This window comes from Teleopsis dalmanni, chromosome X, assembly GCF_002237135.1.
Source record: "Teleopsis dalmanni isolate 2A chromosome X, ASM223713v2, whole genome shotgun sequence".
NCBI lineage: Eukaryota > Metazoa > Arthropoda > Insecta > Diptera > Diopsidae > Teleopsis > Teleopsis dalmanni.
This window is the reverse complement of record NC_051848.1, coordinates 62,781,597-62,799,235: the sequence shown is the minus strand read 5'-3', so window position 1 is coordinate 62,799,235 and position 17,639 is coordinate 62,781,597. Positions and strand designations below refer to the sequence as shown.

At 31.4% G+C, this 17,639-nt stretch overlaps 2 protein-coding genes across 3 annotated transcripts; both read right to left on the bottom strand.

Moving 5' to 3' along the window:
- Positions 1 to 5,050: 5,050 nt before the first annotated feature.
- Positions 5,051 to 14,437, bottom strand: LOC119689365. Of its 2 annotated transcripts, XM_038104186.1 has the most exons (11): positions 14,281 to 14,437; positions 11,286 to 11,375; positions 9,776 to 9,838; positions 9,613 to 9,711; positions 9,467 to 9,547; positions 9,294 to 9,374; positions 7,448 to 7,492; positions 7,286 to 7,378; positions 6,728 to 6,820; positions 5,393 to 5,458; positions 5,052 to 5,331 (listed from the first exon to the last, which is right to left on the bottom strand). In XM_038104186.1, exons 1-11 carry the CDS (start codon positions 14,332 to 14,334, stop codon positions 5,251 to 5,253), a joined length of 846 nt encoding a protein of 281 aa, XP_037960114.1. In that variant the 5' UTR covers positions 14,335 to 14,437; the 3' UTR covers positions 5,052 to 5,250. The 2 variants fall into 2 exon arrangements, with proteins under 2 accessions (XP_037960115.1, XP_037960114.1); XM_038104187.1 differs by lacking the exon at positions 11,286 to 11,375 and having other exon boundaries at positions 5,051 to 5,331.
- A 1,888-nt stretch (positions 14,438 to 16,325) lies between these two features.
- On the bottom strand, positions 16,326 to 17,174 carry LOC119689422. The gene is made up of 2 exons (XM_038104251.1): positions 17,103 to 17,174; positions 16,326 to 17,040 (listed from the first exon to the last, which is right to left on the bottom strand). Exons 1-2 carry the CDS (start codon positions 17,151 to 17,153, stop codon positions 16,420 to 16,422), a joined length of 672 nt encoding a protein of 223 aa, XP_037960179.1. The 5' UTR covers positions 17,154 to 17,174; the 3' UTR covers positions 16,326 to 16,419.
- Positions 17,175 to 17,639: the final 465 nt, after the last annotated feature.

Here is a 17,639-nt window from a genome sequence, read left to right as displayed (position 1 = left end):
ACTTGATTGTTATTTTAACATATTTTACGATTGACATTTAAAACTCCTATACTTCTTAGATCTATTCAATTTAATATTCAAATATTTTACAACTATTCAATTTGAGTCAAAACAAAAATAATTTTATGAAAATTATGAAATGTAGAAAAATATATGGAAATATAGTCCATGTAGAAAAATATATATGACAGATCCTCTGCTACAGCAAAATACTAATGTTCGACTCTGTGAAAAAATATATCAAGGACAGAGCCCTAAAGTTATTCACAAAAGTTGATACGTTGCCCAACCCCGAATATTGTTGAAGTATTCACCGCAACCACTTCATGGAATCAACAAGTTTCTGGAACTCACACTTAGGCACTCTTTTTGTTGTGGGAAAGCACTTGAGTGTTACACTTGAGTATAACTTGGACGACGACTTATTATATCATATATACATATAGACATGTTCTTTAGGTGATACTTTACAGAACTTACATTATATTTTTTTTATGGTAGACTAATAACATATATATTTCATATCTGATAAGTGTTATGAGCGGTTTATAATATTTAGTGTTATATCATGGATGAGAATTCAAGATTTTGGTAGTCATGTTTACTTATTCCATAGTATTATTGTTAAAAGTTTAAGCGTGAAATCGCCCAACAGCCGGTACTGCGGCCAGAAGAGTCCTTTTGTACCAGTTTCACTTTTAATTACACAAAGTCCCTTAAAGTTTTGTGAAAAATGTCTAGAACTAAATCTAGAGAAAAGTTCTTAATCTGTTGTGATGACAGAAGTTCCATATAAAACAAGTTTCTTCTAAGCGTTATTAAAGCAGGGCATTCACAAAGAATATATTATACATAGTAGTTTCTTTATCTTCGAGGCATAATCTGCATGCCGAATTAGCAGACAGTTGTAGTTTATGAAGGTGATATTTTAGTCCATAATGACCTGTAAAGAAACCTGTTAGCAGCCTTTAATTACATTTTGAGAATTTAAAGATATCTTTGTAAGAATACGGTGATATCAGTGCTTTGCTTTGTCTAAGTCCTGGGATGCTTTCCCAGTACTCCAGCCGCATGTTAATTTCCCCGTTTATCCGCTTTGTACTGGCCCAGTTTATCCCACAAAGGTCCTGTAAAAGCTATTTTTAATGCAGTTTTGGCTAGCTCATCGGTTTGTTCATTTCTCAAACCTCTCCTGTGATCCAGAACCCAGTAAAGGCTAACCTTATTCCGAGGTGCAAGTACCTGTAAAAGCTCATAACACACAAGAACCGGGTTTGACTTGAAAGTCCAAGAGGACAGAGCTTTGGGAGCAGCCTGGCTGTCGGAGTAGATAGCAGTTCTCTAGGCAAATGGTTTTTTGTTGATATTTAATCTTACGCATATGTTAATTGCGTGGATTTCAGCTTAAAAGACGCTCGACAATGTGCCCATTGCCTCCAAGATTCTGGTGTTAAGTCCATATACACCAACACCAGTGCCTTCATCTATTTTTGATTCGTCTGTGTACCAAACCAAACTTTTTGGGTCATCCTGTGGCCGCCGTTTTCCCACGTTGAAAGAAGGTGAACCTCAGATTTCAAAACGATGGAGTTTTGTTACATAATCTACACCGCACTGAGGAATTTTATGAGCTCCAAATGCTTTTAATCAGCACAAACCATATTCATGTGGAGTTTTAATCGAAGTGCACTAAGCGCAATTGTAGATTGAATATGAATGTGCAGAGGTGTCAATCCAAGTATAGCCACAAGTGCTACAGTTGGGCTAGTCCTCATGGCACCAGTCATTAAGAGACAAGCGAGTCTCTAACATTTCGTGCAAACAGTAATAGATCCAGCCTGTGTGACCTTTTGCCACCAGACCAAGCAACCATATGTCATAATAGAACAGGGTATATCCAAAATATCATCTTCGAGTTAAGGCCCCAAGTTTTACCTATACAAGACCGCGTTGTCCATAAGGTCTGTAGTGCTTTGTTATATGCCTTATTTAAGTGTGTATTCCAAATGAGTTTTCTATCGAAATCGACTCCTAGATACTTTGCTTAACTAGAAATAGGAATATTAGTGTTTCCCAAACATACAGGACCTATATCTAATTTACGTGTAAAAGGAACAACAACAGTTTTCTCCGGATTTATGAGAAATTATCACCTTTGCATCACGCTAATATGCGTTGAAGGTGCCCTACCAAAAACTCAGATAGCCCACTATCATGCTTTCCAGACACTATTATAACTAGATCATCTGCATAACCGATGGCGTCACAACCAATATTCTAGATTAAAAGTTCGTCGACAACCATCGACCAGAGCAAAGAACAGAACACACCACCTTGTGGACAGCTTTTTGCGGCCTCAACAGCTACAGATATCTTGCCTAAGGTTGATGAGATTTTTCTGTCTGGAAGCATCTCCTCAATCCAGGAAATAATATCAGAATCAACATTACTGTTAGATAAAGCCTTCGTAAGCGAGCCATAACTCGTATTATCGAAAGTTCCTTCTATATTCAGAAATGCACAAAAGAAAAGATTTCTTTATTTTTGTGGGCCTTTTCAATTTTGCAGGTCAGATTAGATTTCTCTTTAGAGTGAGCAATTTGAGTTCTATGTAGGGGTTAACTTTTATACAATTCTGTACGAATATAGATATCTATGAGTCTTTCCATGGTTTTCAGGAGGATGGTTTACACTTGGTCTATTACCATTTTTTGGTATAAATACCACGTTCTTTTTTGCAAGATTTAGGTATGTATTTTAAACATAGGCTTGCCCTAAAAAGTACCTTTATTGGAGTTATAAGAACGTCTATACCGTTCTGAATAAGTGCTGGGAATATACCACCATTTTCTGGGGACTTGAAGGGACTGAAGGAATTTATTGCCCATCTTACTTTATCAGTATCGAATATAATACCAGATAAGAACTTTAATCGACTGTCTGATTGTTCATATCTTAACGTGCGCCTATCCGTGGATGAATCACATAAGATCGAATCAGGAAAGTTCTGTGATGAGACCATCACTCTTTTTCAAGAGACCAATGGCATTTGAAAGAGACTTTCTCATCACCTTATGAGGGCGGACTATTTGCGGAGTGTTTTCGACACTGTCACAGAAAGTTTTCCATGACTTCTGGTTATGTAAGCTGATCTCATTCATGCTGACATTGACGGTGGTAGCCCCTAACTATTCAGAACAGAGACTAACACCATCAGTGTCAACAGAGGCAGCATCAGACACAATTTAATTTCTTTGCTGCTAGCATCAGTGTACTGTGGAAAAACAACATTTTCCAAAGCGTGTATATTTTCGCAGATGTGCCCAACAGCACCATCTGTATTAGGTAGTTTGTCCTGTGACACAACAATCGACTGGACGATGTTAACTAGCTGCCCGACAGCAGTAGTATTTGATGCGATGGGGGTAGCATCATTCCCTTTAATTATTTTATTTTTGCAATCCATACAGAATAGCTCCAGACCCAGTATTTAATTTACAGATTTTTTCTGACAAGCTTAGTCACTTATTTGCTTTTTATCCATCTTATTAACTCTACCGGACGAATCAGAACATTCACGTTCATCCGTCTCCTTCTTTATGTGCTTTTGTGTTTTGCATTAATCCCAAATAGTTTTTCAGTTGATCAAATAAATTTTTTGATTTTTCATTGGCTTTGAACAATTATCGAAATCAATGAAATAAAATCACTTTATGTATATATATATATGCATTATAGATGTTATATATTCTATATAAGCCTTTGTTATTAAAATTTTCAATTTTATGAAACCACAGGTACGCCAACAGCATTGGACGTGATTTCAGGAAGTCTCACTCAACCCTGAATTTCAAAATAGTTACTAATCCATAATCTTATGATATATGATATGAATATATGATATATGCCAATTATTTTATAATATCGTAGACGTTTTAGTATTTTGTTTTAAAGTTCATCAGATAACTCAACATATAAATATCTTAATCTTTTGGTAACGGGTACCAACAGCTTTTCTTTACTTAACGATGAAAGACTATATTGCAAGGTTGAACATTATGTATGATGACTTTCAATCACTTCTGGAATTCAGAATGAAAACGTGCATTGCACTTCATAATCTTCCTGTAATATCTTCCATTATCTTCCAATACCTTTTTTTTGAATCTTAATCTTCTCTCAACCAAAATTCCATTCCGATTTGATTTGAAAGGTTTGCCTTCACTTAGAGTGTAAAAGTAATCTTATGAAATGTGTGACCACTTTATCAAAAATTGTCCAATTAGTATTATCCCTAATACTACTGTGCAAGGTAAACTCTTTTAGCAAATGCACTCAAAATCATAAAATGGAAATTCTTCGAAAATCGTCGAGAGCAAGTAAAAGCCCTTATTTTTTACCATTTCTATTCATCATCAGTCATAATAAACTTAATCATTAAACTAAATAATGTGACAATATTATTGAGATACTGTCACAATAAATACTCTATAGTGCTATTGCTAGTCTTTTCACTGAAATAGTAGAGCGTTTAATTAATGGCTCTATGAATAGATCCAGCAATATTAGTGGAAATCTTCTCTCAAGGCATGAAAAACTTTACAGAGGGCATTTTCCTTAAAGTAGTTTGATGAAAGGTTCAAACACTTCTTAGAAAGCATTTTCAAATTCCATACATCCAAAAATTTCCAATATTACAGCGGCAATATAATAAACCTAAACATGTAAACAAATCAGAACTGAGTTCTTCAACTATTTTGCTTTTTTACTTTTGTAAAGAGAAAAATCTAAGGACAGTGTACTCCGTTTTTAAATTGTGGATTTTCACTTATACAATCTATTTAAACATTTACTTAGTGTTTCATATGTCGAGTATGCTGTCAACCAAAATTTCAAAACACCCCTCTGAGATAGTGTCACTCGGTGCATCTACAGAGGTGCTTTTCACTATTATTTACTCCTATCTAAGTAAAAAATAATTTTAATTTATATTTAAAGGAGTTTAATTTATTTATTAGTTAATTTTTAAGGCTTTGAATGTGATTATTGAAGTTCGCGTACAGCCTTCAAAAATTTCATTTCATTTCACAAAAATTAAGATCCAAACTTATGAATTATCAAGACAGTGGTTGGACTATTAAAAGATTTGCAAAAAAATATTGCAACATTTATTTAAAATAATTATTTAGGTTAGTTTTAAAGTTAATATAAATTAAAATTAGTTAAATGGAACCACTTTGACTTTTGACTTCAAAAGACTGCGCCGAAAGGCACACCATTATTTGAACCAAATACAGAAGTGCGTGAGAAGCCCGGTCCCGATTCAGAACGCTAGAAAAAATGTATAGAAAAAGTTATTTTAGAACTACATAGGTTATTTTTTTTTTCTTACGTAATGTACACTCTGTTGTGATGAAGAAAATCCTCCTTCATTGGGTGAAAATCCCCCAAAATTGGACTAAAAATATAATAAAATTTAAAAGTAAAATAAATGTTATAATCAATAAATAAAAGAAAATAAAAATTAAGTTAATAATTAAATAAATTAGAGTTTTCCTAGGTATTTTTAACGCAATAAAAATGTAAATATTTTATTAAAAACGTACGATAATTATAATCTTAATCAATTCAAAAATACATCTAGCGGTCTCCATTCATTGATATCTATTGATTTCATATTTGATATACTACTTTCTAAATAAATGAGGCTATCGAAATTAATTTCCTAACAAATATTTGGTAAACTCAAGTAGATAAATGAATAAAGCTACTCAGGTAGATGTTTGGATGGCATTATTTGACTTCAATATCTGAATGAGAATTATCAAATCTCAAACGTTTTTAGGCAAACGTTTGGCCTCATTTAAAGAAAATATGTTCGAAAAAAACTTCCTAATTTTGGAGACTGCTAGAAAATGATCCAGTTTGTCATAACAGATCAAAAAGATACAAGGTGTAAGGTGTTCAAACAGAAAAAATTACGGCAAAGTTCTAAACAGATAAGTTAATAGCAATAGCAGCACGTATTATGTTACAAGAAGACACAGCTCACTTTATGTAAGTCATCATAATACTGCAAATTTTGAGACACGTGACTACTCCAACCAATTTTAAATTGGGAAACATTTTATAAAACAATCAATTTCCTTAATACCAATATCTGTATTATCTGACAAACACTCGAGAAAATGAAAAACTAAAATAGAACAGAGCCTTCTGCAGAGTACTAGACTGTAACATATTAGATGAATGATACTTTACTTTTCTACCGTTGAGCCATAGCTATTAGAGTAGCCATTGAAAGGAACACCACCCCTGGTGTGACATGCTTATCCTTAAGAAGAGAAAGTGTGCCTTCATTATGGCAACTATAATGCATAGCGTGAGACAAGCAAAACCACGTAGTTGCTCTAGTCTTTTCTGATTGTGAGCAGACTATGCCATACATGAGGCTTAATGTGAAACGAAGAACTGAGACTAAAGAAATGTGCTCATTTATTTGAAATATTGTTATGTGCAGATATGAGCTGTTAGTATAAATTTCAAGGCTCACGTTTGGGATTGCAGTCCCTCTACCCCAGTATTCCCGTGTGTGGCTGTGAGTACAAAAGTAACGACAAACATGGAAAGGAAAACCGCTCGTGATAATTCAGAAACTTTATGGAGTTTTACTGCATTAGTTTGAGTTTTTAAGAGTCTATAAAAAAAATGGAAAAGGCTTTCTTACCGAAGGAAAATCTGGAACTGGATTACTGAAACCACCGAAGTTAGAGCTTTGATAAGGTGGCAAAGGCGGTTGTGCATAGCTATTAAGAGGACCCTGAAAAAAAAAAATAAATTAATTGCAAAATATTTTGTTTCTTTTGTAGATCTTGTAAAACTGTGATTAACATTTTTATTAGACATTTTTCTGGTATTCGTTAAGTAATTGACACTGCTTCTGATCAACTTTCATCCATTTTATGTCATATCCATTATATATGATATCATTATTACAATCATTTTCTTCTTATTTGACACTACAGTCCAGAGTGAATCTTGATCTCCCTCACTATTATTACAATCATCATTGTCATAACTGCATATTTTCAAATAAGCCACATATTTACAAGTGTTATCACCTGTTATGATATATTGCAGTTGTTTGGTAGACATCCATATATGAAATATTTGCACATATATAGTATATTTTATAGTTTCATTATTAATTTTACTCATTCATAAATGTCGCAATTCTTGCTCTTTACAGACAAATATTCTCATATTTAGCTTACGGTATGCTTACCATAGTATAATCGCTGTGATAAGTCGGACTTGGGAAATTGTTGCTTCTAGGAAATTGTGAAGATTGTAATGCCATAGCCCTATTTCGCGCATTCTAAAACAAAAAATGTTATCTACAGTAACTTCACATATTGATTGATGTGAGTATTAACAATAGACTTACTTCTGTGAAGGCACGATGAGCATCAAATGCACTTCTAAACCGTTCCTAGATAAGAAATAAAAATAAAAAATAATAAATTGAAAACAATACCTCATGAGATAGAAGAACTTTATTGGTATTAAATATACATAATTAAAAATAATTGTGCAGTTTCCGTTTTAAATAAATTTTATATTAATCAAGGTTTAATCAAAAGACCACTTGTTAATATAAACAACGACACTTGCACACCATTGCGAAGTTTTTAGGAGACGATATAGCCATTGTTGCCGATATAGCTGCTTATGTTGTCCTTATTTCAGAATTTGATCTTTCAGATGAAATTACGTACACCCGATAATTCTACTTTTGGATATTACAGTAACATCGTCTGTAGTTTCGGACAGAAGCATAGAAAAATATTGTTAAGTTCTTATTTTTTTTTACATGGCTTAAAAATCGAACTTTAAAGCATCAATGATTATGGCATTGTATGGCTTTCCGTTACTATTCAGTGGACACACGAGTAGCAGGTTTGCCGAAACAGTCAAGATCTGTCATTGTTTTTTTGTTGAATTTAGGCCATATAGTACTTGTGACCTGTTTATGCCTACTCTGATCATTTTATCAGTAACTAGAAAGGCGTAACAGTGAGGCAGAATATTTTATTACAATTCTTGATTAAATCGCTCTGAATTAAATTACCTTCGTTTCTCTCTAACTGTTTATAATGATAACGATATTCGAAGTTTCAACTCTTCTAACTTTAATTAGCCTGACTGCATTTCAACAAAAATTCAGCAGGGGAACGATCATACCTCTATCTGTTTCTAATATTAATATAGATATAATACTAGTGTTATCTGACATAAATTTCGACTCATAGCTGTCTTTGAGTGGGTAAAGGTAAAGAATTGTTGCTAAAAAATTAGGGGTTGATGTGATGTACTCTGTAGCTGATCCCAAATCAACTTAGACCGAAAAGTACCCTTATTTTTAATTTCATCCAAAATTGTACTGTGTTTAGAGTTAGTTGATTTCAATATCTCACACAATATCTCACAGTAGTTTAGGTGGCGCAGTCCTGAAAAAATTCACATAACAGTATGAGATGAAATATCTCTTACTAAATGAGATAAGTAGGAGATATTTAGGCTTTTCGGAATGGAGTAACTGTAGCTTCTGGTATATCCAGTCTCTGTACTTTTCCAACACGAGACTATATGAACTCATATTACAACTTCAAATTATAAATTTATCTACTTTTGATATGTCTATACTCCAGCTGAACCTTTCTCAAAGAGCTTCAGGCAACACTAAAAAGTGTAGTTAATAAGGATAAAATATTTCTTGAAATAGAAAATCAGTATACACGAGTCTTCTGGTAGTTGCTCTAAACAGATTATTTTTTGATAACCAACTGATTAGCAATTGGTTTAATGGTTTTAAGGTTTCTCATATTCTTGTTTATGATAGCCATAGAGTCGCCGCTTCATTAGGGTCACACGATTCCCGGCAAAATAAATTCTTTCTGAAACACTCAGAAGCAATTACATGTTTTTATTATTACTCGTATATTAAGATTTAATAGCATACAGTCATTAAGGATCAAATTTTAAAGTAATTTTAATATATTGTAATAGAGATAAATAAATTGCCTCTAATTTACGTTAAAGATACAACGCATTTTATAACCTTTTTTTTATTAATTTTCGACCTAGAGTTTTAATAAATGAATCAAGTTTCTTATCGGTTAAAATATCCTCTTGTAAAAATTATATGATATAATATATTATATATATATATATATATATATATATAACTATTTATAAAAATACATTTGTAGAGAGCGTAAAATGAAGCTTACCTCTGATTCACCACGATACTGGTCATCACGATTATTATATGAACCTTCGTTATTAAATGAACCTCTCGGATAGCCATAGTTCTAAAAATAATTATTTATTTATTTTACTTTTAATAATACGAGTAAGAAACTAAACTGCAAAGTAACTTAATAAAGCCTACTACTATATATACCTGTGGATAATTCAGTGAACCAGAGTTTTGTTGAGAGAAGTCGTTATTTGAGTTTTTTGTTTGTACGGATGTCATCGAGTTCTGTCAATACGTAATAAATGTTACTATTATTATTATTTCTAAAGTCTTAAAAAATAGATTTTTACTTCATTAAACACTTCACGGTTAGAGGAAAATTGATCTGGTCTTTTTTTACTGGGTCTATTTTCTTTTAATAATATTGGTTCTTCAGTTTCAGCTTCAATCTGAAATGATGATATATTTATATACATTAAGAATGGTAATACTATTTAGTCGACTTAAACATACTGGTACGAACTCATCGTCATGATTCGTGCTCGAAGTACTATTCGATTGCTGTGCCCCTAGAACCTGTAAGAAAAAAGTATCACACATTTAAATACATAAGAACGTATACATATAAAATCTATTATGAAAACATTAAGATAAAGAAATGTTTAAAGATACTTTCATTCCGTTTGCAAAAACAGTTGCATTAGCAATTAGTTTACTTTTTGTTTATGTACTATTTATGAAAGGAAATTTTTGAGTTATATTTTGATATTTACTATGTGAGGTTTATTTTCGAAAGCCGCTTTACATATGACCTAGAAGATCCACTAAACTTATTCTATTAATTTGTCAAATTTAAGTTATTAGCTTTGTTATACTCGTACGTGGTTAAATTTCTGCTAAGTTAAGGTATAGATATCTATCAACACATGAACGATGAAGACGAGGAAAAATGAAACTAATTGTGGTCGTTAATAGAATAGGAGCTATTATAGAGGCTATTGAAGAAATCGAAATATCATATCTGAATAGATTTTTATAAATGTTTTGGTTATACTATATAAGGGTAACTGCAAAAGAGTGAATAATTGCTTACTTGCGTTGCTGACAGTGCAGAGTATTAATGACAGTTCGTCGTCTCAATAAAATTTTTCTAAAAAATCAAGAACAAAAAAAAAACATATCGGATTCAGTAAACTGTGAAAGATTTTCTATTTCTCATACTCAAAGAGATACTCAAACAACAAAGTTTCTCAAAAATAGATGGGACAAAGGCGGAATTAAAAAGCGAGTAAAAGCCCATATCTAAAACGACGTTCGGACTGTGTTTCTCAAAGAAGAAACTATGATGACTTGAGTGCTAATGTAGAATACTTTGAAGAAGATAGTATAAACATTGTATATTAAAAAATTACTTTTTTGATTGGTGGCATTATAGTCTATGGATTTTAATTATTATTTAAATAGTTTTTTGGACGTTCGACTTAATGTCTTAATTAAGTAATTTCTAAATTTAATTTAATTAATTGCTTTTTTATTTTTGTTCAATATTTCGACTACCGTTGATATTCATGATTAAGAAACTACTTGCTAATATTAGGTAAGAAATTACTTAGTATAATCATAAAAATCACTACCATGTGATCGTTTGTATTAGTTATTGCTTTTTTTTTCTTTTTTATGTATGATTTAGTTGATATCTGAACTTAATCAACATCTCTCCTTACTTATTGATGTGTTGATTTTATAGAGCATTTGAAGTATAAAAATAATATGTTGGAGTAAGAAAAAACAATGTCAGCACATAAATCTAACACAAAGACGAAATTCAGATAGAAGATATACGATAACGGTCAACGGTACTGATCACGTATATATTCCTTACTTAGATTAGGTGAATAGCACACCGACAGATAAGATTTAACACTTGAGAGAAAATATCAAGAGAAGCTCATTAATATTAATTGACAAAATATATCGATAATAAAAAAAAATTAAATAAGGACACATACACGTCAGGTCTTACCTGATCATAAATTTGCTGGTACTCAGTAGGTGCCTTTGCCTCTGTTGATTCAGAGTCCGATCGCTTCCTTACTATTACAGCTGCTACTATCTATTTTTAGATTTTAGATAATTTTGAAAATTAGTTGAAATATATAAATCCATTTTTAATATATATAAAAAGTTCATATTTGACAAATCTGGTTAATAAATTTCAATTTAACAATTCCTAGCGATAATAAATAAACAAAATGTATATTTATTTAATACAAAAACTTTGTTATAATGGCAATATTCATATATACAGGGTTAACCAAATCTTTTTTGTGTGAAATTATTTTTTATTGATTCAAATTACAAAAATTTGTGGAAATAAACAAAATTTCAGAGTCCGTACACTCTAAATCGATGTGCTGACCTTTTGCCCTGACTATGCCCTTCAAATGGTTAAAAATTAGCCGCTTGCTTTACGAATGTGATCTTCCGGTATTTTGGCCCATTCTTAAACAAAGGCTTTCTTTAGTGCATCCATACTGGCATATATCTTAGTCCTCACCTTACTCTCCAAAATGGCTCAGATGGAATAGTCCATCGGATTTGCATCTGGCAAATGCGAAAGCATCTGACTGATTTTTTAACCAGTCTTTGTTTACATGAACTTTAAGAGACAGTATCCAGTTGGTATCTTGTTGGAACATCCATGATCTACGACCGAAATGTTTGCATGCCCATGGCTCTAAAGTAACTTCCAAAACATTTTCCCGATAATAAAACCTATCGGCGGTCACAGCTGCCCATACCATTATTTGAGATGGAAAGTTGCTTCATGTGGCCATTCGGCAGTGCGTTCATGTTTCAAATTTTCGACAGTGCGTTCAGTTACGAAAGCACGATCAATTTGTGGTTTATGAACAACTCAATGAGGACATTTTTCTCATCAGAGAAAATGGTTGGAAATTCGCCATGTTCGTGCAATCAACTCCTTTGCTTTTTCGAATCTAAATTTTTGTTGCTTTGGTGTAAGATTCTGTGCTTTTCGAAACTTGTAAGGCTTTACCTTGAACTCATATTGGAATAAGCGTCGGATGCTTCGCTGGAATATTTGTAGTTTTTTGGCCATTTAACTACCACTACCACGTGGGTTTCGTTTAAATGGAATCTTCACTTTTCAAGCCATTTGAGGTGATGTTGCTGTTTTTTTCATCCACCACCATAGCCTTTAGCGATCCTACCTAAACTATTATAACGATTTATGGTACGATATACAAACATTTTATTCACTTTGAGGTGTTTGAACTCAGAAACAATAGCCGGTTGCGATTTTCCAGCCAAATTTAATAGAATAACGATATTACATTTGAATTCCATTTCGAATAACTTTTATTCTTTAAAACTTAAACGATTATGCTTGTGGTAGCTTGTTATACAATATAAACAGCTATCATTCGAATGAATTCTACGAAGTTGACAATATCAGTTTGATAGATATACCTGTGTGTAGTTAGTAATATTTCAATCGTCTAACCCTGTATATTACTAACATACCAAAAGTGATGACAGAAAATCAAAAGTAAAGACACAAAGTCAATAAAAATTATTACACCTTAATTTTATCTATTTATAGCATTTCTAGTACAGAGAAAGTTATCGAAGTAATAAAGTAAAGATAGTCATAAATTACATAAATGCGGCTTTTTTTCTAAAGGTACATCTCACCTTTATTATTGAGAAAAAATGAATTTTATTTGTACGCTCCCAACTTTTTTATATCAGCATTTCTAACTGATCTATCCTAAATATGTACAATTAAAACTAATATGTCAAGCAAGGAATTCCTTACTGTTAATTACAATAATCTATAATTATGTCAATACTTTTTAAGAATCAGCAAGTGGTATAAAGTTTTAACTGTTTGAAAAGCTATATTACAGAGTTTGGTACATTGAACTTTTCTAACTTCTTTTCTAACTTGTTTTTGACAGAGTGCATTTAACTTCCTGTATATTTGCAAATAATGAAAGCCAAGCCCTTCCTTTATACCATTAGACTTATTACTTGGACCAAAAAGTCTTTTCTTAAAGGTCAAGCACTTTGTGAGGAAACATTATTTATACAATATGAATGCCAACTAAGAGAGTGTTTTTCTTGAAATTTCAATTAAATTTTGAATAAATTTTATCTTTTATTTAAACCGGAAGGTATGTCCAATATTTAAATTAATTACTTTCTAATATATACAGTTTATATTATACATATTTATAAATAAGTGAAGTTCAGTATTCACTTATTTTTCTTTTCTTTTGCAACTTAATGATAAAGTACTATATATGACTATGATAAAAAACTTCTGGATGTAATGTAATCTTAGTATTGTAAGATATAGTATATTTATTTTGTAGAATTGAACTGAAATGGTCATTTTAAGGTAATAAATAATATATAAATAAATAATATATATGGTATATAACGCACAGAGGTATTATAAAGCATTGCTTTATCGTTCATCGAATTTGACTGTTTCGAATTTAATACATTTTCTTCATAATATGAACATATCACTCATAAGATTCTCTATCATTGGAACTCTTCTCATAATAATTTTAACAAAATATTTTAGTCACATTTCAATAATTTGGGCATGGCATATGCACTAAACAAGTGCAAAAAGTGAACTTCACTACTCTTTCTACCTCGAAGATTTGTCTATTTCATTGGATTTGTCTACCCAAAGATATAATTTTGAAGATACTATGTAAACGAAAAGTTTTAATATGAATAAATATTAAAAATTATATCTTTAGAATCTTTTTTTTGTTTTTCTTAATTAACTACATGGAGAAGTACACGGATAGTTCGTAATGCAACGTTTGATTCGAGTACATCGAAAGATGCAACCAACTATTCGGACGGGTTTTAAGCAAGTTTTACACGTTTCAATTAAATTATTAAGAAAATTTTTACATTTGCTTGACTTTGAGATTATTTTTATAATATTTTTTATTACTCACGACACTTACATTGCTGCAAAATATTAAACTGCAACTAACAATTAAATATTTGAATAGAAACATTTTTTGCTCGCCTTGTTAGCAACTTTTTTCTTACACACAATCCGCGCTTATATTTTGTTTTTACCCGGCGATGCTTAATTAACAACTAAAGCTGCTTAGAAAGTATATTTCCAATATATTTAGTAAATTCAATGAAATTAGCAGTCACTGAATCGAAATCATCTCGGACTTAGTATTTACGCATTTGCAACCCAAGCACTTGCACGCTCGTTTAGAGATAACAAAAATCTAAATAAAGATTTTGAGATTACTCATTATTTTTAACAATATCCAATCAATAACATAAGAGTGATGAAAAGTGAAAAACCCAAAGTCGTGCAATACTAGCATTCCAAAAATCCAGAAAACATATTTATGAATTCAAGATAATATTTGAACTTTGTGACTGACAAATTGTACTATGAATAAGCCAAGCTTAATATGCAGAAATACATACAGCAAATTTATAAAAGTGGCTTTAAAAGTCGTGAATTAAGAAAAATTATTTATTTAATACAGTTTCTTTTAATATACTTTAATATATAATTTATAACCTTTATCATTTGTTTTGGTGTTTTCTTAACTCCATCGGTGTTGAACATCTGTGGTTTATTTGCGAGAAACTCCGTCGAGTGATGTTTAGGGAATCTTCAGTCGGCCAATTTTTTACTATTATGACAGGTTTGCAGAGATCGAAGCATATGGCAGCCACATCGTGCAATTCTGATCTACAGGTGGACTTCTTTCAAATTGTTTTGATTCGTAACAAACGTGTGTAGCATAGTATTATCACGACTGAACACAGCTCATTTTCTGTTGGCCAATTTCGGTCACCTTTCCTCGACAGCTCCGTTCAAGCGGTCAAGTTATGAGTAGCAGAGAACCGAGTTAAACGTTCCGCTCAGCTGTAACAGTTCGTGAAACACAATGCTTGAAATCGTTTATAGCTGGAATATTATGTTATTATCGTATCTTACAAATTTTTTATCGCTCGTATTCGTAACGTATCAGTAGTGTTTCAATAATGTTATACCCAAATATCGCGTATATTCGCGCAGTCTGCTCTTTTTAAATCATACCAAACTATCATGTGGTTGGTATGTAGTGACCCCGCTATCTTCTGACAGCTCCACCAGTTGTATATTTTATCACATATTTATTTAATACTATAATAATTTTAGATTTTGTTTAAAAATATAATCATATAATGACCACAATTTGAAGGGGTTTTTCTTACTCTGAAAAGTTGAGAATACCAAAATAAAGTACCAGTTAAGCGATTAAATTCACATTTGGCAATTATATCGAAAAGTGCGCAACGTGAAAAAATGAAAACATTTTAAAATAAATGTATTATGTCCTAAAAACAAAACCTTTTATGTATTATTATTTCGTAGACAGAATTATGAATTATTCGTATTAATAGAATAAAGTTTATCGCTCATATACCATATATCGAAAGCGTGACAGATGGAAATAAGGATTTTGAATTGTTGCTATGATCATTTAGTATCGTTTGTTTCGTAATGGTTTGAACCTTCACATACTCTCCAGCTTCATGGATTCCATTTTATGCCATTTTAGTAAAGTTTTTTTCTTTCAGAACTTATGCCCAATTTATGTTCGTTTTTTATCATAAATTTATAGATGACTATTGCATATTAATGTGATTATACTTGGTCAGAATATTTTCCATATTCTAGAAGTGGTATTTCTTGGCAGTCATTTGGTCACCAGTCAGAAAGTCTTAGCTTGATAACATTAAGCTATACCCAATAAATGGCATGACTCTATTTATTTAGGCGGAATGCCTAAATACAGTTCAAATATTTAGTTTGGATTGAAGATACTTTAGAAATTATTAGAAATTTTTTTTGTTTTATTAATACATATCTCATAACATTCCATAGTAGTTAAGTTTGATAAATGGTTTTGTTTTCAATAAATACAATGATTTTCTAATGTAGATGAATATAAATATTTAATTATGTGCCCTTACTATATATAATGATCTAAGAATATATTATAATGAAATGGTAAAAATTGTGTTACAGAACAAAATTTTTCAATCAACTTCCCGTTGACTTTCCATGAATACTCGTAACCTTAATATGTAAAGAGGGTTTCAAAATAGTTCGATGTAATAATTAGTTTATCAATAATAGCGTTTTCATTGTAAATTTCGGTACGCCACATTAATAAATTTTTGACGCTCTCTATATGCTTACAGTCATCCCCATGAAAGTAATCGAGTGTTGTATTATAGAGGTGATCTGAATAGAGCTTTAATCGTCTATTAAACTTCGGAATCAAATCATGGACTCTACACTTATTTAATATTTTCTGCATGATTATAGCCTCTCGTGAAGAACCCAGTCTTACTGAAGGAGTTAAACGGTTAATAGACTGTAGTGATGATATTACCAACGTTAAAGTTTTCGATATGTTCCAAAATTTTGGAGGTTCTTTATATTTCTCTAAACTATCCAATGCATTTTGTAGAGATCTGCGGTCTTCTGTGCTCCTTCCAAAATTGGGGCTGTGATCCATATGCCATAGAATATTAACCATAGTTTTCCTCAATTTGTTTGAAAAATATTTAAGAAGCTGCGGCAGCTCTGTATCAAGTGCTCTCATCACCTTTTCAAACTGAGCGTATTCGCCGACCTCACATCCATTGATTATTGTGCCATCGCGAATGGGAATAGCTTGACCCATATTAAAATGCTATGTAAAATTTATATATCTTATTAATATTAATAATTAAAAGAAACGAGTTTTTCATATACCTGAATTATGATTACAGAAATTAAAGAATAAATGAGATATTTTCTATGCATATTCAGTCTTTCTCTGCTGCGTTTCAGTTTCTATACTAATCTAATCTAAACGGTTTTTTAATTTATATGAGCTCAATAATAATTTTCGAATATCGAATTCTTGAAAATAACTCTTCAAAACAAATTGGAAAAACAATTATTTTTGAAGATTGAATATTTTTCACAATATCATAATTTCACGAATTGTTTGCATATTTTCATTCGATTGTATTCAAAACAATAAATCCATAGCTTTTACAGGAAGTAAAATCCAAATAATAATCTTGAAAATATTAGAAAATATTTTGCGCATTCATAGAATTTGAACTTCAATGCTTCAAAATATTTACAACCCACCGGGAAACGATTCAACGAAAAATCGAAACCTGAGCATCTTTTCAAAGTCTTATCTCTGATCAAGAGTCTCTTTAATTAAAAACAAAATTATTTTTTATTTTGTTTAGCAAAAACATGTAAGTCGACTGACTGATTATAATTTAAGAATAA